The sequence below is a fragment of the Sceloporus occidentalis genome, unplaced genomic scaffold (assembly GCF_023333645.1).
Source record: "Sceloporus occidentalis isolate IW3139 unplaced genomic scaffold, rSceOcc1.0.p SCAF_90, whole genome shotgun sequence".
NCBI lineage: Eukaryota > Metazoa > Chordata > Lepidosauria > Squamata > Phrynosomatidae > Sceloporus > Sceloporus occidentalis.
This window is the reverse complement of record NW_028317070.1, coordinates 90,978-113,069: the sequence shown is the minus strand read 5'-3', so window position 1 is coordinate 113,069 and position 22,092 is coordinate 90,978. Positions and strand designations below refer to the sequence as shown.

At 42.6% G+C, this 22,092-nt stretch overlaps 1 protein-coding gene across 1 annotated transcript in view; it reads left to right on the top strand.

The window, feature by feature from the left end:
* LOC149284584 (activating signal cointegrator 1 complex subunit 3-like) overlaps positions 1 to 22,092 on the top strand; it is a 126,618-nt gene that overhangs the window by 54,345 nt on the left and 50,181 nt on the right. Inside the window, exons 8-9 of the mRNA XM_089496453.1 lie at positions 14,722 to 14,922; positions 15,389 to 15,529. Of these exons, the coding sequence (XP_089352579.1) occupies positions 14,722 to 14,922; positions 15,389 to 15,529 (342 nt within the window). The remainder of the gene's footprint in view (positions 1 to 14,721; positions 14,923 to 15,388; positions 15,530 to 22,092) is intronic.

Sequence of the window (22,092 nt, the reverse complement as noted above, 5' to 3'; positions counted from 1 at the left end):
GGCCAACTGTGCCCCTTTCCACATGGGCCTATATGTGGTAGATCCTTAAAGTGCAGCAAAGATGATGAGCAAAACTTACCCTTCCAGACAAAGGGTTTTTACACCATAAAAGACGTAAGCGTCTATGTTTAACCATTATTCCTCTTTTCTTGTGTTTTAGTGTAACTGTCAAAGATTAACTTCTTTAAAGGTTTCATATTAAACTTTATTCATGCGAATATTTTTTTTTATTAGCACCAAAATATAAAGAGTAATACATGTGTTTGGCACTCCTCCCCCCCGTTTTTTCTCAGTTTTTAACATTTTGGCTAGAGATCTTTCTCAGGTCTTTATAGAGCCTTCTGCGGAAACTGTTAGAAGAAGTAATTTTCCAAAGAACCGCTACTAAAGTGTTTTTGTTCCCTCAAATAAGAACAATGACTAGTTTATACTTTTCTCAGCTCTGTTTTTCTTCCCATAAAGCACCTATGGCTTTTTTAATTGGAAAGTTAAAAAGACCCGAAGCTTAAATCACACTAAACCAAACCAAATGGCTAGCAAGACTTTTCCTCTTACAGTTACCAACACACATGCTTAATGCAATGAATGAAAACATCAATGTTTTTATCTGTTTGTAGATGAGTGCTTCATCCATCACAGCCGCCACTGCCGGTGATCTTAACCCCTTCAATCCCAGGGGTTTTTGGTACCTCAAAGCCCAGAGCAATTTTGCCATTTTTGGAGTATGTCGGTTTAGCGACGATTCTCTTTTCCTGTGAATAGTGTACCCATATAAACTATATATTGTTTTTTCAAGGAGAGATAGACCTTTCGTTTGATACCATAGTTGGATGATTAGCTGAAAATTTAGAATGATAAATTTAGTAAAAACTAGCGAAGATTAGAAAAATAAACTAATTTTTTTTTACATTTTCCCTCTGATTCCTCATAAAATTGGGTAAAGTGATGGAAAATCCCCTCCAAGTTTATTAATTCAGGTGTCCTGATTTCAGAAATACCTAATTTATATAGATTTTCCAGACTTGGCAATGGGAAGTAAGGTTTTTTAATAATTTTTTTTTTTTTTTATATATTTTTTTTTAATTTTAATATATATTTTTTTTTATATATATTATTTTTGCACAGAAATGGTTAGAGGTCCTCCTAGGGACCTCCTGAACATGCCAGTGATGTCACAATGACATCACAGCTCACATTATAATTTTTTTTTTTTATTATATATATTATTTTAATGATTTATTTAATATTATTTTTTAAATGAATTAACTTTTTATTTTTCTGCTTTTCTCTTTCAGGACGGGAGGGGGAGTGAGAGACATGGTTTCTCACTCCCCTCCCCGCGATCTCCCTGCACCGATCACACTGTGATCTCTATGCAGGTCCTCACAGACCTGCATAGAGATCGCAGCGTCTCTGTGCCTCATCGGAGGGCAGGATATCCCCGCAGGGTTACGTAACCCGGAAGGGAATACCCGATCGCGCGTTTGCAACTGCGCGATCACGCGATCGGGCACTTTCAACTGTAACAGCTTACCGGCTTTCATGCCGGAAGCTGTTACGGGAGATCGGGCAGCAGAAAGCCGGCGATGCCGGCTTCTGCTGCCAGGGGGGAGTCCAGGCTGTCAAACGACAGCCTGGTCTCCCGTGCAGCGGCAGGGATGTGTCCCTGACGCTGCACGAAGGGCTGGACGTACCGGTACGTCTATAGGGGAATGAAGGGGTTAAGCATCCGCAAGATGGCGGCCACCCTGTAAAAAAAAAAAAATAAAGTTGAAAAAGTTCGCTAGATGGTCTCTAGACCCTCCAGAGAACTCTGGCTCCACTTGCAGGTTGAATACACGTACTGCATTCAACCATACAAGTCAATGGAGCCCAGCTTTCTAATCACTATGTGATTAATAAAATATTTAAAAAAATAAAAGCTTAAAAAAACATGGTAACATTTAAAAATTATTATGCATCAGAGGAACTATCCAGTTCCAGCAAAATGTAAAAAAAAAAAAAGTCCAAAAATAAAAAAATAAAAAAAGAAAGTTTATTATTATGAGCAAGTGCTAAAATTAGCGCTGTATCTTCCCAAAAATCCTGACATGGAAAAACTTAATTAAAAGCATTTCAAATACCCAAGGGGTGTCTTATTTAAAAAAAATGAATGGTTTGATGGGGTAAATTGGAGTGGCCGGGCTCAAAGATAGGGCATAGGCACCGACTGACCGAAATGGGGGGGGGGGGAAGCACACTTCCAAAATGTGGCATTTTAACCCCAAACACCAGACAAAACCCATACATGTGGGGTATGACTGTACTCGGGAGATGTTCCTGAACACACATTGGGGTGTTGTTTAATATTGACGTATACCTGGAGCTTTAAATTTATACCCAAAGTACAATTTGTGTGAAAAAAATACCAAAAAAAATACTACCACAAAGTGTGGCAAAGGCTGGTGGTAGAATCTGATGCATGGAAAGGGTTAAATACTACCATTTTAAGTACCTTGGGGTGTCTAGTTTTCAAAAATATATGGTTGGATGGGGTAAATTGTAGTAGCCGGGCTCAAAGATAGGGCATAGGCACAGACTGACCAAAATAGGGGAAAAAAGCGCACTTCCCAAATGTGGCCTTTTAACCCCAAGCAGCAGTCAAACCCATGCATAGGTGGTATCACTGTACTCGAGAGATGTTGTTGAACACATATTAGGGTGTTGTTTGATAGTGATGTATACCTGGAGCTATAAATTTATACCCAAAGTACAATTTGTGTAAAAAAAAAAAAAATACCAAAAAAATACTACCACAAAGTGTGGCAAAGGCTGGTGGTAGAATCTCATGCATGGAAAGGGTTAAAATACTAGCATTTGAAATACCTTGGGGTGTCTAGTTTTAAAAAATATATGGTATGATGGGGTAAATTGAACTAGCCGGCTTCAAAGATGGTCCTATTAGGACATGGGGGCATAATGACCAGATGTAAAAGTTCCAAGTTAAAAAATGTGCACTTCATAAATGTGGTATTTTACCTCCCAAACAACCCGACAAGCTCATGCATGGGGGGTATGACTGTACTCGGGAGATGTTGCTGAACACATATTGGGGTGTTGTTTGAAAGTGTTGTATACCAGGAGCTGTAAGTCCATACCTGAAGAGCAATTTTAGCGTTAAAAAACACAAAATAAATTACTACCACAAAGTTTGACAAAGACTGGTGGTAGAATTAGTGCATGGAAAGCGTTAAAATTCTAGCATTTGAAATACCTTGGGGTGTCTAGTTTTTAAAAATATATGATTTGATGGGGTAAATTGCATTGGCCGGCTTCAAAGATACCCGAAATGGCACATGGGGGGAAGAATTACCAGATTTGGAAAAAAAGGTTTTGAAATAGCAAAACGCTACTTGTACTTAATGCTCCATAATGTGCAGAAAAAAGAAAGAAAAACATAAACATTGGGTATTTCTAAACTCAGGACAAATAGTAGAATATATTTAGTAGGTTTTTTTCATTAGCTTTTTTGGATGAGTAAAAGATTTTTTGGGTGAAAGTAAGAAAATGTGGGGTTTTTTTTACATTTTTCGTCTTTTTTTTTTTTATGGGAAATTAGATAATATGATCAAAACAATGGTATCTGAAGAAAGCCCTTCTTGTCCTGAAAAAACCCAACATATAATTTGTGTGGGTTCACTAAATGAGTGAGGAGAAAATTACATCTAAACACGAAGACCGCAAAAGTGTTAAAACAGCCTCGGTCCCAATGGTACAAAAGGTAAAACACAGCCTGGTCCTTAAGTGGTTAATACAACCTCAGACACAACACATGACTTATTACACATTGTCGTGAGTTTTATTACCAATTACATTTTTTTTCTATGCCCAGTTTTCAAAGCCCATTCTGTGCTGTTTCTTGTAGCATTCACCTTCAGATCTCATAGCACTGTCATCTTTACAGAAACATCTATATATTGGCGTATTGCAGAATATCAGTCACATGCACTACCCAACACTTTGTTTATAAATGATTCACTAGCACCGCTTCCCAGCTGGTTGTCACCAATACAGATCTGCCTGTCACTGCTTTTTATTTCCGGGTCGCTTCCCTCGCTGTAATATTGACACCGCAAGCTGAAGATTGAACATAATGTATACATTTTAGATTGTCTAAAAAATATACTCTCATTACTGCTTTCTAACGGCATTCAATTTCAAAAGGGCATACACCGACAAATGAAAAATTTATGAGAGTCCCAGTCGTGTAGGGAACAATATATTAAAAATCAAGTTTTTACTAGAAAACAAGAATAGAATGTGCACATTTAGGACACCTAAAAATGAAAAAAAATAATCTAGAGTTGAATGGTGTCTCTTCAGTATACTTTCTTCACAGAATTTTTTCACTATTTATATTTTCAATACAAATGGCTTATAACTAACGGCACTCTTAGTTCTTCAGATACCATATTCCGACTCCGTTCTTAAGACAGTGATGTTTAGATCTTTAAAACAAAAAATTGTAACTAGTGACTGTTGTATTACATGCATACATACAAGCCAGAAAAAAAATATCATTGTGCTTTGCTTCACTGATCCTGGAAATAGGGGTTACTGCCCCCTTTAAGCTTTCTGCTTAGAAGGAAGACTCCCTGGGAGTATCGCCCAGATGCACTTCCAAGCCATTAGCTGTACAGACTGCAAACGAAAACCGATGACTTTAAATTATCTCTGGAACATGTTCATTTCATGTTTCTCGGTATTAGTTTTTGTTTTTTATATAGCTTAGCTGCCAAGTCATATGTTTGTCAGGACAGTCCCAGTGGCAGGCAATGTGTTGAAAAAAATACGACCCCCTCAAAATTTGAATATTAATTTTGGAGAAAAAGCCTGAATATAAGACTATCCTATAAGAAAAATGTTTTACTAGTAAATATTAATTCACATGTAAACTATTTTTTCCTATTTAATAAAAACTGAGAAAAATGATTTTAGCTTTTATTTGCCAACCTGGCCCCCAGATATGCCTTATACCCCCAGGCTTGCCACTCTGCCCCAGAAATGCAGGCGCTCCGTCATAGAAGCCCCAGTGCCGACAGCAGCGGGGGTTGTCTGCACGCATCGCACAGACCTCCTCCGGCTGCCGTAGAGGAGGATCCGGGTCCCCTGCAGCGCTGCGAGGATCTGGATCTTAGTCTTGTAGTCAGACCTCTATTTGAGCTCTGATTAGAAGACAACCCTGAATATAAGATGACGGATATTTATCAGAGCATTTCCTCTAAAAAAAAAAAAAATAACAAAAAAACCTTGTCTTAATATTGAGCAAATATGGTAATATCCATCAGGACACTCAATTTAACAGCAATATGTCATATATTAATATTCTTAACTCCTTCTACCTTAAATATTGAATGTGGGATTATATCCATTATAACTTAATAATGAAACATTAGGTATACTCACCTGAGCCAAACAGAATGTTTAATATATTGGCGCTGTCACGTACCTGGCTGCCGGTTCCTCCGGGTCCTCGGATCGGCAGCCGCCACGGAGAGGGAGGAGACCTCCCGCCTTGCCGCAGCAGCCTCAACCGCCGCGGAGGAGAGGGAGACCTCCTGCCTCGGGTCAGCAGCTGCCGCGGAGAAGGGGGGAGACCCCCGCCTCGGCACAGCAGCCTCAGCCGCCGCGGAGGAGAGGGAGACCTCCCGCCTCCGCGAGACAGCTTCCGCCACCGCAACTCCACACGTTCCGCTGCACGCCACCTAGTGGCGCCAGCCGGTACTACCGCTCCTTTTAGAAATTTACGATCTCGCCAATCCCAAGATGGCCGCAGGACCGGAGGTGACGTAACGGCACTTTGAATTGTTGGCAGGAAAACGTTAATTGGTGCCTAAACTTCCTCTGCTTATTTAAGAGCCTCAGAAACCTTCCAGCCTTGCCTTCTGATGGTCGTACCTATCTTGTATAGTGTCTACTCCTCAGTAAGCGTTCCTGTGTGATTTTCCGTTACCGACTCGGCTTGTTCCTGTTTCCCTGGCGTTTGACTCTGGCTTCCTTCGCGACGATTCTGACTTCTGGCTTCCTGACCTCAGCTTACCCTGCAACTATCCAGACTTCCGGCTTCCTGACCTCGGCTTGCTTCTCGGCTATTCTGCACTGGACTTTTATCTGTCTGTTGGACTTGCACGTGCTGTTCTACCTGACTTCAGGTTCTACTATACGCTGTGCGTGACAGAATCAGAAGGCCAACATGAGACCTGCATCGGTAGGACAACAGGGGTCCTATGAGGATCGTTTGGATGGGATGGATCACCGTCTGGATCAGTTTGCCCAAGCTCTCCAGACGTTACTGCAACGCACCAACCCAGCGCTACAAGGTCCTCAGTCGATTGGGGTTCATCCACCACCGCCTGCACCTATTCATTCTGTACCAGCTCATCTACCTCCTCCCCAACGTTATGGTGGCGAGCCTGCAGCATGCAGAGGGTTCCTGAACCAATGTGAGATCCACTTCGAACTTTCTCCTTACGCCTTCCCTACTGAACGGGCTAAGGTGGGCTATGTAATTTCTCTGCTCACTGACAAAGCACTGGCTTGGGCCTCTCCACTATGGGAGAGAAATGCCCCTACAGTTCGGTCTTACTCGGAATTTATCTCAAGTCTGCGTTCTGTGTTTGACGTTCCTGGGAGGAGAAGCACGGCATCCGCATCACTGTTCTCTATCCGCCAAGGTTCTCGTTCTCTCCAGGAGTATTCTATTGAATGCCTCACCCTGATGGCAGAGGTCAACTGGACCAACGAGGCACTAGTCGCCGCATTCCTGAATGGACTATCTGAATCCCTCAAGGATGAGATTGCGGCTAGAGATCTTCCTACGGAACTGGACGCTGTAATACAGTACGTCTCCCAGGTGGACTTAACGTATTCGTGAAAGACAAGCTCAACGTGAAAGCCTGAGACAACGGGAGAGAGGAGTGCGGGACACCGTACGCCATTTCTCTCAAGTTCTGTCCTCTTCCACCTTGCCGGAATGTGCGGAGGAACCAATGCAGCTAGGGGCAGCTAGACTCACTGAACATGAAAAGAGCAGGAGGAGAAGAGAGGGATTATGCCTATATTGTGGTCTTTCGGGGGATTTCCTCAGGAATTGTTCAAAGAGGCCGGGAAACGCTCGCACCTAGGTAGGCTGAGGGGACCTACTATAGGTGTAATTAGACCATCCACTGAAACCAAGATCACCCGCATGACGGTTCCAGTTCGATTAGTCTGGTCTAGGGGTTCCGTGGACACCATGGCCTTTCTGGATTCAGGCGCCGCCGGCAACTTTATTGACTCTGAATTTTGTACCCGGTTTCTGGTACCCACCCTCCCCCTACCCAATCCGTTATCTGTGGAGGCTATCAACGGGAGACCTCTTCTTCAGGAGCACATAACTCTTCACACATCGCCAATTACCCTCTCCGTGGGAGTGGTTCACAGCGAACCGTTGCAGTTGTTGGTCATCCGTTCTCCCTCTGTTCCGATTATATTGGGGTATCCTTGGTTGCGTAGTCACAACCCTGCTATTGACTGGTGTACCAATCAGATTACGGCTTGGAGCAGTTCCTGTATGGATCATTGCCTCACACCCCTGAGGACTACTTCGGTGACACTGAACTCCATCTCACTTCTGCCTGAGCCGTATCGTTGTTTAGCGGACGTATTCGACAAGAAGGAGGCGGAGAAGCTACCTCCGCACCGACCGTACAACGGTCCCATCGATCTGCTTCCTGGTACCATGCCGCCCAGAGGTCGGGTTTATCCGCTCTCCGTCCCAGAGACTAAAGCCATGGAGTCGTATATTGAGGAGAATCTTCGTCGGGGATTTATTCACCGATCTACGTCACCCGCTGGAGCAGGATTTTTTTTTGTAAAGAAGGATGGAGAGCTTCGCCTGTGCATCGATTACAGGGGTCTTAACAAGATCACGAGACGTAACACCTACCCCCATTCCATTGATTTCCGAACTTTTTGACCGTTTGCGCGGAGCTACCATTTATACCAAGCTGGATCTTCGGGGGGCTTACAACCTTGTTAGAATTCGTGCTGATGATGAGTGGAAGACGGCTTTTAATACACGATCAGGACATTACGAGTATACAGTGATGCCGTTCGGGTTATGCAATGCGCCAGCTGTCTTCCAGGAGTTCATCAACGATTGCCTCAGAGATTTCCTGCAACAGTTTGTCGTGGTGTACCTAGATGGCATTTTGATTTATTCCTCGGACCTCTTGACTCATCGCACGCAGGTAGCTAAAGTGCTACACCGACTACGGCAACATGGGCTCTACGCCAAGCTGGAGAAATGTACCTTCGAGGTCCGCAAGGTCATGTTCTTGGGGTATGTCATTTCCCCGGAGGGGTTTGAGATGGACCCATCCAAAGTACGGGCTATCAAGGACTGGCCACAGCCTGTGGGTCTCAAACCATTACAACGCTTTTTGGGGTTTGCCAACTATTACAGACGCTTTATCAGGCACTATTCGAAGATTGCTTCTCCTTTGACGGCCTTTACCAAGAAAGGGGTCAATACCATCGAATGGTCACCCGCTGCTGTCTCCGCTTTTGACCAGTTGAAGGAGAGGTTTATTACAGCTCCGGTACTGTGACTTCCGGATCCCTTACTACCCTTTGTTCTGGGTGGATGCATCAGAGACGGACGTGGGGGCTGTTCTATCCCAGAGGGCCTCCTATAGTGGGCCACTACACCCGTGCGGTTATTTTTCTAGGAGATTCTCTTCTGCGGAGAGGAATTATGACATCGGCAACAAGGAACTGTTGGCGGTTATACTTGCCTTGGAGGAGTGGCGACATCTGCTGGAGGGTGTACAAGTTCCTACCTTGATCTTGACGGATCATAAAAACTTACAGTACATCGAGACCACAAAATGTCTCAATCCTTGTCAAGCGAGATGGTCCTTGTTCCTGTCGCGATTTCCTTGTTTTGACCTACCGTCCGGCGTCCAAGAACATCAAGGCTGACGCTCTCTCACGTATGCACACGTTTCCGGACGAGGAGTGTCACGAACCCGAGGCGATCGTTCCGGCTACCAAGGTCATGGCTGCTATCCAACTTACCTGTCGTACCCCCCTTCTGGATCGTATTGTCAGTATGCAATCCCAAGCTCCGGTGTCTCTACCTGCTGGCAAGTGGTTTGTTCCTGTTCGTTTCCGGTCTCGAGTACTCCGCATTTCTCATGGTTCCAGGACGGTGGGACATCCGGGAATTACACGCACGAAGGATCTCGTCTCCAGAACTTTTTGGTGGCCGAATTGGGCCAAGGACGTTGTCTTATTCGTCCAGTCCTGTACTAAGTGTCCGGCTAACAAATCTTCCAAGAGACTTCCTGCTGGTCTGTTGCATCCTCTACCTCTTCCTTCGACGCTGTGGACACACATAGCCATGGACTTTATTGTGGACTTACCTAACTCCAGGGGCCATACGGTTATCCTCATGGTCGTTGATCGCTTTTCTAAGATGGCTCATATGATTCCGTTGAAAAAGTTGCCCTCTGCTGCCATGTTGGCTGAAGTCTTTATACGCGAGATCGTCCGTCTCCACGGATTAGCGTCCGAGATTGTCTCCGACCGAGGTTCACAATTCGTAGCACGCTTCTGGCGTGAATTTACTATGGCCTTGGGAATTACTCTGGCATTCTCGTCCGCGTATCATCCCCAATCCAACGGAGCAGCAGAGAGGGCTAATCAACACTTGGAGCAGTATTTACGCCTGTTTGTCAATAACCACCAGGACAATTGGGTTAATCTGCTACCTTTCGCTGAGTTTGCCCGTAACAACTCCGTACAGGAGTTCACAGCAGTATCCTCATTCTTTTGCTTATATGGTCTGCATCCTCAGTCATTTCCCGGAACGTTTCCTGCCTCTGCGGTTCCAGAATTACAGGAGAGATTGACTACCATACGGTCCACGTGGTCGTCAGTACTAGAGGCATTGCAACAGGCGGGCAGGCATCAGGAGCATCAAGCAAACGAGACGCTCCAGTGCTCCTGCGTATTTACCGGGAGAGAGGGTTTGGTTGTCCACCCGGTATCTCAAGCTCAGGGTTCCTTCCATGAAATTGGCTCCACGTTTTATTGGTCCTTTTCCTATCATTCGCTGGGTCAATCCAGTAGCCTACGAACTCCTCTTACCTCGAACCCTCCGGATTCCTCGAGTCTTTCATGTCTCTCTTCTGAAACCCCTGGTGTGCAATCGCTTTACTACCGTGAGACCGCCTGCTGCGGGGACTTCTGGCGCAGATCCTCTTCGGCGATGTCCTCAAATGATTCTGGCCACTCGCAGACAACAAGGGAGCGTGCAGTATCTGATCCACTGGAAAGGACTTGGTCCGGAGAGTCGTTCCTGGGTTCTCGCTGCTCGTCTCAACGCCCCTCGTCTGGTACGTGTCTTCCTCGCCAGGAGACGTGTTGGTCTTGCCAGGGGTCGCCCGGTGGTCGCCCCTTCGAGGGGGGGTACTGTCACGTACCTGGCTGCTGGTTCCTCCCGGTCCTCGGATCGGCAGCCGCCACGGAGAGGGAGGAGACCTCCCGCCTTGCCGCAGCAGCCTCAACCGCCGCGGAGGAGAGGGAGACCTCCCGCCTCGGGTCAGCAGCTGCAGCCGCCGCAAGGACAGGGAAGACCCTGCAACTCCACACGGCAACCGCCACCTACTGGAGCCAGATCTGGACCTGCCGTGTGCACACGTTCCGCTGCACACCACCTAGTGGCGCCAGCCGGTACTACCGCTCCTTTTAGAAATTTATGACCTCGCCAATCCCAAGATGGCCGCGGACCGGAGGTGACATAACTGCACTTTGAATTGTTGGCGGGAAACCGTTAATTGGTGCCTAAACTTCCTCTGCCTATTTAAGAGCCTCAGAAACCTTCCAGCCTTGCCTTCTGATGGTCGGACCTATCTTGTATAGTGTCTACTCCTCAGTAAGCGTTCCTGTGTGATTTTCCATTACCGACTCGGCTTGTTCCTGTTTCCCTGGCGTTTGACTCTGGCTTCCTTCGCGACGATTCTGACTTCTGGCTTCCTGACCTCGGCTTACCCTGCAACGATCCAGACTTCCGGCTTCCTGACCTCGGCTTGCTTCTCTACTATTCTGCACTGGACTTTTGTTATCTGTCTGTTGGACTTGCACGTGCTGTGCTACCTGACATCAGGTTCTACTATACGCTGTGCGTGACAGGCGCATTCTAAAAAGTACTTGGGGGAATTAACCCCTTTAGTGTCTGGCATTTAATTGGTGAAGAGCAGACATTGTTAAAAATCAGGATTTAATAGTAAAAAAAAAAATAAAAAAATGCATTTTGCCCAGATTCTGTAACAACCGTAAAATAGGTACCTTCTAACCGCATCCCCACACACTAATCCAGTGTTGTACTTCACAAGTATTACATGGCTGCCTATCGTCGCCATGTAATACTGGTGCCTGCCTAAGCATCCACCTATAGTCAAGCCCTAGGATGCAACAATTTTCTCTATGTACATTTTGCATTTGCTGATATGTTCTACTAAGTAAAGTTACACCATTTTGGGAGCAGACGGGGAGCCCGAAAGGTGGAAGAGGTTAGCTGCAGCCAGGCATACCTCTCAGGCGCCATGTAGTGATTTTGAATCACCATGGTGACCTGATGCCCAGGATTTGTCAAACCCTGATATACACAATATAGACAATATATTGGGGCACACCTCCTTATTGAGTTCAGGTGTTTCAGTTAGACCCATTGCCACCGGTGTATAAAATCAAGCTGCTAGCATTCAAGCGTGGTTCTGTGATAGGATGCCAGCATTGCAGTTCATGACATGTCACCCCTGCTAGTTATTTTACGGTAGACTGTAAGCGGTATTATTGGAAAAGGGAAGCGTTAAGGGACAGCAGCAACTCCGCCACAAAGCGTAAGAGCACATAAAGTCAGAGTAGCATGGTGCATAAAAGTTGCCAATGCTCTGCTGATCCCATATCTGAAGCATGCTGACTCTGGAGCAGTGGACACAAGTTCTGCGTCTCTGCTTGGCAGTCTGACAGGCGAGTCTGGGTTTGGTAGATGCCAGAAGAACATTACCTCTCTGACTGCATTGTGCCAACTGTAAAGTTTGGTGTGGGAGGAATAATTGTATGGGGTGTTTTTCAGGGGTTCCCTTCGACTGAAAGGAAATCTTAATGCTTCAGCATACCAAGACATTTTGGACAATGCTATGCTTCCAACTTTGTGAGGAGAGTTTGGAGAAGGCCCTTTATTCCAGCATTACTGTTCCCCAGAGCACAAACCAAGCTCCATAAAGACATGGTTGGATCAGTTTAGTGTGGAAGAACTTGACTGGTCCGCACAGAGCCCTGGCCTCAACCCCATCTGACACCTTTGAGATGCACTGGAATGGCGATTGTGAGCGAGGCCTTCTGGTCCAACATCAGTCCCTGACCTCACAAATGCTCTACTGGATGAAAGAGTGGAAATTCTTCATATTAATGTCTATGTATTTAAAATGTGATGTCATTAAAGTCCCTGATGGTGGAATGGTCAGGTGTCCCAATACTGTTGCGCACACACACATTGACTACATTATAATATATAAATAGAGCCGTTTTGAGGATTAAATGTATTACGTTTATACATTAATTGGGATAGGACTGGTTCCCTTTGAAGTATATATATTGCTTTGCTTCTTAGTGATTGTAATTTTAATCTGTGGGGTACCTAACGGAGAGTATGCTGGAATGTTATCTTTACTATTTTTTCACTATATCACTATTGACTAACAAGAAGTAGCATTTTTACTTAAAATTAAAGTACAATTAGTACATCAAATATTAATTTTAATCGTGATCAGGATAGTCACCCATAGAGCAGTTGTGCAATTTATTGACTAACTTTTAGTAGTTACTTGTATATAAAAGGATTTCCTTAGTTTAGCTTATCTTTTTCTTATTCGCTAGTCTTTAAGTTTTAAAGGTGCTGTTCCACAGAAACCATTGTGTTATGCAAATAAGACTTTTCTCAGCACATCTTTCAATGTGTTCTTTTCTCTGAAGGTTTAATCACATTCAGACAACACAGACATCTTAAGAAGCCTCTCCAGTTTCTGTAGCAATGGCCTATCATCTCACTTAGTGCCACAAGACAATTGGAAACAATTATGACAAATGCAACATTTTACATGATTAAAGAATTGTTTGTAGGAAGGGTCTGGACATTACATAGCCCTAACTTCAAAAGTGTTAAATTCAGCAAAGTAGGTGAAACTGCACATTTAACCCTTCAGTGCCAAACATGTATGGAACACGTGGTTGGCAAAATAAATGCATAAAGCCAATAATCTTTTGTAGTGTAGCATAAAGGCTTGTGTTTAACAATACACAAAAAACTTGCATTAAGAGAAAAGCCTTGTTTTTACAGCTTAACATGGCAGCTTCCTCTATACTGCAGGGAATGCTGATCACTCGGAAACCAATTAGAAAAAAAAGAATTAAAATTTAAGCAGAGATTATTAATGGCGCACACAACACACTATTTATTATACAGTATTTGTTTATATTTGTACAGTAATTTATTTAAATTAGCTCTTGTGCACTACTGTGGTGTCACAATGATTATAAGGGTGATGAGTTGTAGTCTTCAAAAGCCGATGAATGTGTATTTTGTCCCTAGATTGTTTTTCTGTAGTAAAATGTGTTTTATGCCTATATTGGGTATTGTCACTTTTGGAGACTTTGTGTTCCACAACATAAATATTATAAATTTACTTGCGGGGTGAGTGTCAATACTTAGAATATTGACAGCTTTAATATTGGTTCGGGATTTTTTTTATAACCATCATATCATGTTATGTTCAGACCTGGGTACTCTCCCGGTTTGACCTGGAGTCTCTTGTTGAAGCCTTGTTTCCCTCGGTCAGTATTTTCTTTTTCTGGGAATAGGAGTGGCATGTAGTCATTTTCCAGGCTTCACTCCCACTAAAGGGGGCAAGCGGCTGCCCCTGCTCCTACATAAAGCCACTCGCCCTGAAGGAGGTGCACTCCAGAGGGCCTACCATATGAAGTTCTAGCTTCTTCGAATAGCTTACCTTTTATAAGCTGCTTGTAAAATATATAGCTTATTATTGGAAGACAAAGAGAAGAAAACTATCCCAACCTCCCGTGAGAAAAATGTGCCCCTGGTACTCCGGGGTTTAAAAGTAACATTTTCTTCTTGGATAAGTTACCTTTCTCCATTGCAGTGCCACTGGGACGGACTTGTATTGGTTTATATGCAGTGGTGTCATTATACAGTAGACCGTCATTATATTTAATGCTTCAACAGGTATATCTGTATACTTGTTTCATTTTAAATGTTCCTTTTTAAAATTAAATTGTACAGTGGGAGCTGACGTTTGTATAATGCGTGCATCTACTGACACACACATCCAGACAGCTTAGCATATAGTTATTATAATTACCGTACAGTGTGTTTTCTTTCCTCTGGTAAGGCTTAATGTCATATTAAACTGCATTAATTGGATTTGCAAAACGGATTAGCTCCTCACATCTTTTCACACATTCTGGATCTTTATACCACAAATTCACTAGTAGGAAGGATTTAAATTTTTTTCTTTCCATTGATTGTGTGGGATGTGTATGTTTTATAGTTTGTATATATATATATATATATATATATATATGTGTACTTCTAATTATTATATTTTTTCCCCCCAGATTGGACAGGTAGTCTTTAAGGGTATCAAAAGACTTAATCGCATCCAGTCCATCGTATTTGAGACAGCCTACAACACAAATGAGAACATGCTTATATGTGCGCCTACAGGAGCTGGCAAAACAAATATTGCCATGCTGACAGTTCTACATGAAATTCGTCAAAACATCCAACAAGGTGTTATTAAAAAGGATGAATTTAAGGTATGTATGAGTATGTATAAATAAACAAAATGTTTTTGTGGTTTATTTTATTTATTTTTTTTGCAGCAAATCTAAAAGTTTTGAAGGGGATTAATAATTTCCAATACTCGTAAAGAATGCCGCTTGATTTCCTTCATTATTATTACAGCAATTATGTGTTACATTCTGAAAATCGTATTACCCATATGAAAAGCTTTGAAAATCTATTTAGCTTTCATGCCAAACCAATTTTCAAAGTGATGAGGCTATATAAACAAAATCCATTGTCCTCTAAAAAGCTACACACTTACCCAGTAAAGATAACTACTTTTCATGTATCACTATTAAGATTTTTTGTTTTCTCACGGTTCATATTTCATAATAAATTGTCCTTGGTATTAGTTAGAATTCGGACAGATGAGATTGTGCATTTTGTTCATTTATCAACCAAGTGTCTTTCTCTCCTTTACCCCCCCCATCCCTACAGATTGTATACGTAGCTCCCATGAAGGCCTTGGCGGCCGAGATGACAAATTACTTCAGTAAACGGCTAGAGCCACTGGGTATCTCTGTGAAAGAGCTGACTGGTGATATGCAGTTGTCAAAAGGTGAAATTCTACGAACCCAGGTAAATTGTGCTGAGACGAAAATCTATGGGATTTGCATGATGGTTTTGCTTCTAGACTAGGGCTGAAACAACGAATCGATAAAATCGATAATAATCGATAACGGAAATCGTTGTCGACGATTTCCGTTATCGATTAATCGAGTGATCGATTCGTTGTTGGAGCACTCGGCTCCTTTTACTTACCTCCGCGAGCGTTCCCCGCTTCCGCTGCACTCTCCGCCTTCTTTTAGTTGCGTGTGGCTCCGTTCGCACAGAGCGGTTCGCTCTGTGCGAGTGGCTCCGTTCGCACAGAGCGGTTCGCTCTGTGCGAGTGGCTCCCTTCGCACAGAGCGATTCGCTCTGTGCGAGTGGCTCCATTCGCACAGAGCGGTTCGCTCTGTGGGAGTGGCTCCATTCGCACAGAGCGGTTCGCTCTGTGCGAGTGGCTCCATTCGCACAGAGCGGTTCGCTCTGTGCGAGTGGCTCCATTCGCACAGAGCGATTCGCGGGGGTGGGGTTTCAGGGGATGCAGGGCAGAGTGGGGGTGGGGGGGCAGGCCAGGGTAGGAGACTGAGTGCAGGGCAGAGTGGGGGTGGGGATGCAGGGCAGGGTGTGAGTGTGGGGGCAGGGCAGGAGACTGGGTGCAGGGCAGGGTGGGGGTGCAGGGCAGAGTTGGAGACTGGGTGCAGGGTGTGGGTGCAGGGTGTGAGTGTGGGTGCAGGGCAGAGTGGGTGCAGGGTGTGAGTGTGGGTGCAGGGCAGAGTGGGTGCAGGGTGTGAGTTTGGGGGCAGGGCAGAATGTGGGGGCAGGGCTGGGTGCAGGGCAGAGTTGGAGACTGGGTGCAGGGGCACAGTGCAAAGTGCTGGGTGCAAAGTGCCAGGGCTGGGTGCAAAGTGCCAGGGTGCAAAGTGCCAGGGCTGGGGCAAAGTGCTGGGTGCAAAGTGCCGGGTGCAAAGTGCCGGGTGCAAAGTGCTGGGTGCAAAGTGCCAGGGCTGGGTGCAAAGTGCCAGGGCTGGGTGCAAAGTGCCAGGGCTGGGTGCAAAGTGCTGGGTGCAAAGTGCCAGGGCTGGGTGCAAAGTGCTGGGTGCAAAGTGCTGGGTGCAAAGTGCTGGGTGCAAAGTGCTGGGTGCAAAGTGCCAGGGCTGGGGCAAAGTTTCTTGAACAGTAATAGTCCACCTCTTTTCAGAATGTTTGGGGTTATTTTGTTTCATAAATATTGTGTTTGGGTTTTTGTACTTTGAACATATTGTTTTTTTATTACATCATAACAAAATAAGAATGTTAATGTAAATTTTAAGTTGTTTTTTAACATCCAGTTCATTACATTTTAAATAAACCAAAAATTTGCATATTGTTTTTTTTAATCCGATTAATCGAAAAAATAATCGGCCAACTAATCGATTATTAAAATAATCGTTAGTTGCAGCCCTATTCTAGACCAAGGCTTTGTTTTTAGTGCTTCTTGAACTTGCAGTGCTATTTATATTTTCGTAGACAGCAAGCCATTTTAACATATCCACTCTATCCTCAGCACAGGGGGATGGGGAAATGTACTAGTCCCTTAAACTCCTTAAGACTGACCTAGAGTTGCTACCCTCACTTCAAGACTCACCCTTGTATTTTGGGGCAGCAGGATACAAGATCCTGCACACCCTCTGACTGGGCATGTAGGCCTGTGTAACACGTAGGGAATCCAGGGAAGAGAGGCTCAACAGCCAATCAGCGCACAGTTTGCTGCCCGGGTGCAGATGGACACTGGGAGAGAGGAACTGACTTTGCACTTGATTAATCAGGTTGTAGTGTCTCTCTGCTAGTGTCTGACTCACATTAATCCAGACATCATAGGCAGCTGATTTGTAAAAGCATTAGAGCAATTTGGGCTACAAAAAATCAAGTAGGCCTAATACAGATTAGGTTCCCCTCTGAGGCCTCATAGCTATTGCTTCACGTGCACCTTGGTTAATCCAGCCCCGAACCTGACAAGTGCTTAATGAGCGATCACAGCACCTCCTTCGCACTCAACAGATTCTATTCCTGGTGACACAGGTTTGGTATCTTGTTAATAAAGCTCTAAAAACAGTAGGACACGGAACCCAGCATACTTGTTGATACAGAAAAATTCAGTGACTTTTATTGTACAACAAAAACAGTTAATGTTGTGACTTTCTTAGGTCTTTCTTAAGAGAGCCTCAAAAGCGACCTAGCAATGTTTTTAAAAATGCAAGAAAAAGGGCCTTGAACACTGCTCAGTGTTGAGGAGGTTTGTGTGAATACACAAGGGAACTGATTGCTAGCCACAAGATGCTGACCTGCACTTGTCGGACTGTTAGGTACCTTTGGATTATATTATCATTGTTATTTATTAATTTACATAGTGTCTTAATGCTGTACAATATAAACAGTATCCACAAGTACCTTCACGGTAGATTTTGTTGCATGGATTGTGTTAAGTATGCTTTTTTCCGTCAATATTTTATCTACTGTCAAAATGTTTTATTATTAATTAATAGGTAAGTAAGACCTTACCTTAGAGAATTTAAATAATTGAAATCCAGATAACCTGAGCTGGCCAGCGAGCAAAGTCAAATGAGTCAAGGGGCAGGCTTTCTACTGTGAAACAAAGCTGTCTTGCTGTAATTATTTTTCGTTATGTACAGCAGGAAGCACACTGGGGGTTTTCCAGGATATGGCAAAATGTTATAACTAAGGAATATATAAAATTAATCATTGCCTATTCAGATACAGGATTATAAGATGTGTATCAATGTGTTTGGTTACGTTGGAGTACTATTCATTTTCATAAACTTTCAAAGGAGAGAGTGGTATCTGGTTGCTATCCCATAGCTAGTCTTACGTAAAGAAAACAAGAATTCTGTAGACGGTAGGTTATCAGATGTCCTTAAATATCAGTAGTATCAATAGTATTCTAACCTGTTACAAAATAGTCCCAAAAATGCGTAACAGCAATATATTTGTTTCGGTGTCTGTTTTCTTTTTTGTTTAACCCCTATCTTACCTCGAATTCCAAACTTACTTTCCTCCACCACGCTAACAATATACTTTACAAATCACTGTTTCTTATTGTTTTATGTATCCAGCTCATAATTATAGCAACAGGGAAAGTGTCAGAGTACATTTGCCTGTATCGGTGCCTGTGATTAGCTATAGAAGTCATCACATGCACAGATGCGCGAGGGATCTGCTGTAGACCGGCTGCTCCGGTTATGGTGATCGATGTGACCTAGTCAGGTATATCATTGGTCATCTAGGGACATCTTTTTATGATATACCTCATACATAATTAGTCGGCAAGAAATTAAGAAAGCACTGGCTTGGCAAACGCTGTCTACATGGGCCTTTTCAGACATGAATGGAAAGTGTTGCCATTGATTTTAATAGGAGCACTTTCCGCTTAATGTCCGCTTAAGGACTGGATCTTCTAGGTCAGGTAAGGGCTGTATCTTTATTTTGTTTTCGTTTTGGAAGAATGCATATGAAAATACCCAGAGATTACTTTAAAGAGAGACTTCTTCATCCCCGGTTAAATGTCCTGCACATCAAGTACTCACCTCAAGCCATCTACAGCGCTGGCTCTGCTGAATGCTGCATGCAGGGGTCTGTATTGCACAATTTCTGTCAAGTAAGTGTTTTATTATTTGTATTTTTTTCCAGTTTTGGAAAAATGCATAAATTTATTTTGGGTGTCAGGGACGTCCCTTTAAGTTGAAGCATCTAGCCGTACTACAATGGAGATATGCTTGTCATACTGATCTGTAATTTGCCCTAGTAATTATTGAAAATTCTCTTAAGATTAAGAAATTGGAAGGTAAAAAAAAAGAGTCTTATAATTATAAGAAGATCAGACAGATTTTATAAGGATCATCAATTATCTTAGAGTCGGGTCCACATAACAATCCTTGATTTAGAAATACTCTGTTCAGTGCAAACTATTGACCTGTGATTAAATAGCGAAATCCTGGTAATATGGACAGTTCCTAAGGTTAAGTACCGTTGCTTTTGTGTTCTTTTTTTGTTTTACATATGCACATTTTGTTTTATTTCTCTAGTTAACTGGTTCAGTGTGCAAGTACAGCCTTTGTGACATTAAAAATATCAAACATAAACAATCCAGTAAGCATGTAGCAGCACATTATAGTGCAAGAAGCCCATTTAGATATGAGTAGGAGAACAGGAACTCATTCTTTAGGCTGTTCAAAGGTTTCATCTATAGAAATAATGGCTTTCAACAATGTGCCTTTGAGCTTGATGCTTTGATGTTGCTGTGTTCGATTTGAGACTTCTTTTTATTTGGAAATTGAGCTTGTCATTATACTTTTTTTTTCTGCTTCACAATAGAAGGACCTACTCTTCCTTAAGGAACTTAAATCTTCCCGACTAAGGCCTCCTGAATTTTGATTCTATGCGTTTTCTATACTGGTTCTGCCAGGGGCTTTGTGATTGACATTTTGTCACAAGTGCAACTGAGCTATACATCATCACCTATAATTATATACTTGATGGACGTAAAAAGAATTCTTCCCAAGGCCTAAAATATAGCTAATTTAGTTACCTCAGAGTTCAAATTTGTTCGATGTTGGTGGTGAAATTTACCAGATCACAAAGGCCTGTACTCCCTTTTTTAATGATATCTGCACCTTTCTATTGTTGCTTTTTTAATGAATTTTTATAATTAACATCTCTGCTTAGTGGTAGAGGGGCCTGTTTGTATCTTTCAGACCTAACTTCATAGTCATAATGGCTGGTTTTGTAACCAAGAGGTTACGATTTGTAAAGTCCTAATGTAAAACATTTTGTAAGGGGCTGTTTTTATGTGAATAAAATAGTCTTATACTCCTATATTGCGAACGCGGTTAAGACTAGCACAGCTAATCAATTGTCTTTACAATAATTCCCTCCTTTCTCATCCCTACCATGACCAAAAAAAGAAAAAATGGTTCTGCACTCAACTCCTAGGAAGCTGGGTGCTAGCAGGAAAAAAGGGACAGCATAAACCCTCTTGAAGCACACGAACAAAGAAAAGGAATCCCAGCACTCCAAACGGCTTCCAATCTTTAGGTTACTTTATTTAGAGAAAGCAAAAAAAAAAGCAACAAAGGTTTGACAAAGGCCCTGCTTTTTTTTGCTTTCTCTAAACCACAGCAGCACCTGCTATCACTAAAATATATTTAAAAAAGAAGCACTTATGCAAACACTTCAGGTCCACCAGGATCACTTCCTCAATATGTATGCTTTGTCATCAAGAGATGGCTTTATTGCAGGGAATAACCATGTAGGTTCTGAAAAAGAAAGTTAGGATAACTCCTCCTAGTGGTATAAGAAGAGTGAATCTATCTAATCTAATCTATCGGCCCAGGAAAGGATAAAGTCTTTAGTCAAAGGTAAAACACTTTAACAGACTAACACATAAAGAGATTAATTTAATTGCTCAAAAGAACCATTCAGCTCTTCTAGTCTGCGTGCTTTTCCTCATGTAAAAATGCAAACCATGTTAGTCGCGATAGCTTTATGCCTATCCCATGAATGTTTAAATTCCCTCACTGAAGCCTTTGACATTATAAGTAGCATGAATACTATACTAATTTAAACTTTACTGTCAAATGGACAAGGGTCAAAAAGTTGTATTCTATGTATTATATTTTTATTTATATTATTCTTAATAATACATTAGAGTTCATTGAGTATGATTAAAGAACAAAATGGTGTATTCTCTGTCTCGTTCCTCTGTCTCTCTCTGGGAGAAAAGAAAATCAAGTATATAAAGCAGTTTTGAAACTAACAAGAAGCTTTAAGAAAATATTCTTAAAAACCATGTCTTGAGCCTATTATTTTTATTCCTCTGACTCGGTGGATTTAGCTAGAGTTTGTACACATTGCCTTGTGTTCAAAATCTCTGGGTTACAAAACACTGGCACTGTGGGACTAATTTAACCATTGTGCTATTGTCGTTACTGTGGCTGCCTTAAAGCACAAACATTGAATTAAAGGTTAAAGTGAAAGGAATGCCTGTTTTCTCTGTCTGGATTTTGCTGAAACACTGTCTAGGTGTACAAAGAGAATGATATGGGTATACTGACATTTTTCTTGAATCCCTCTGACATACATGTTGTTTAATCTTCATTTTGACCAGCTTTGGGTACTTGGCTTTCAGTTGAAAACCATTGTTTGGTATAAGGAAACACACTGTAGTTTACAGTCAGTTTTCATGGTCTCTTCTTTTGAAACAAATCACACATAAGCACACAGAAGGCATTGTACCAGATCCACCTTCCTATTTCATTTCTTGCTATTTCGTAAATTTCATTCTACTCAATTGTGATAAAGAGCTTTTACATTTTTATGGCCAAAGACAACGTACAAAATTACCTCGTAGAATCTATTTTGTACTTTATGGCAGAAAAGTTCCCTACTACCGTCTATAATGCAGTGGTCTGTGCATGCTTTATTCCCTTACTGGTGGAAAATTGCTAAGCAACATTCAAGGAGAGCTTATTGTTAACAAGTGCGACTTTTCTTCCACAAGACTATTTTCTTGTGATGAAAATAATTCCTGATAGAGGTTTTTT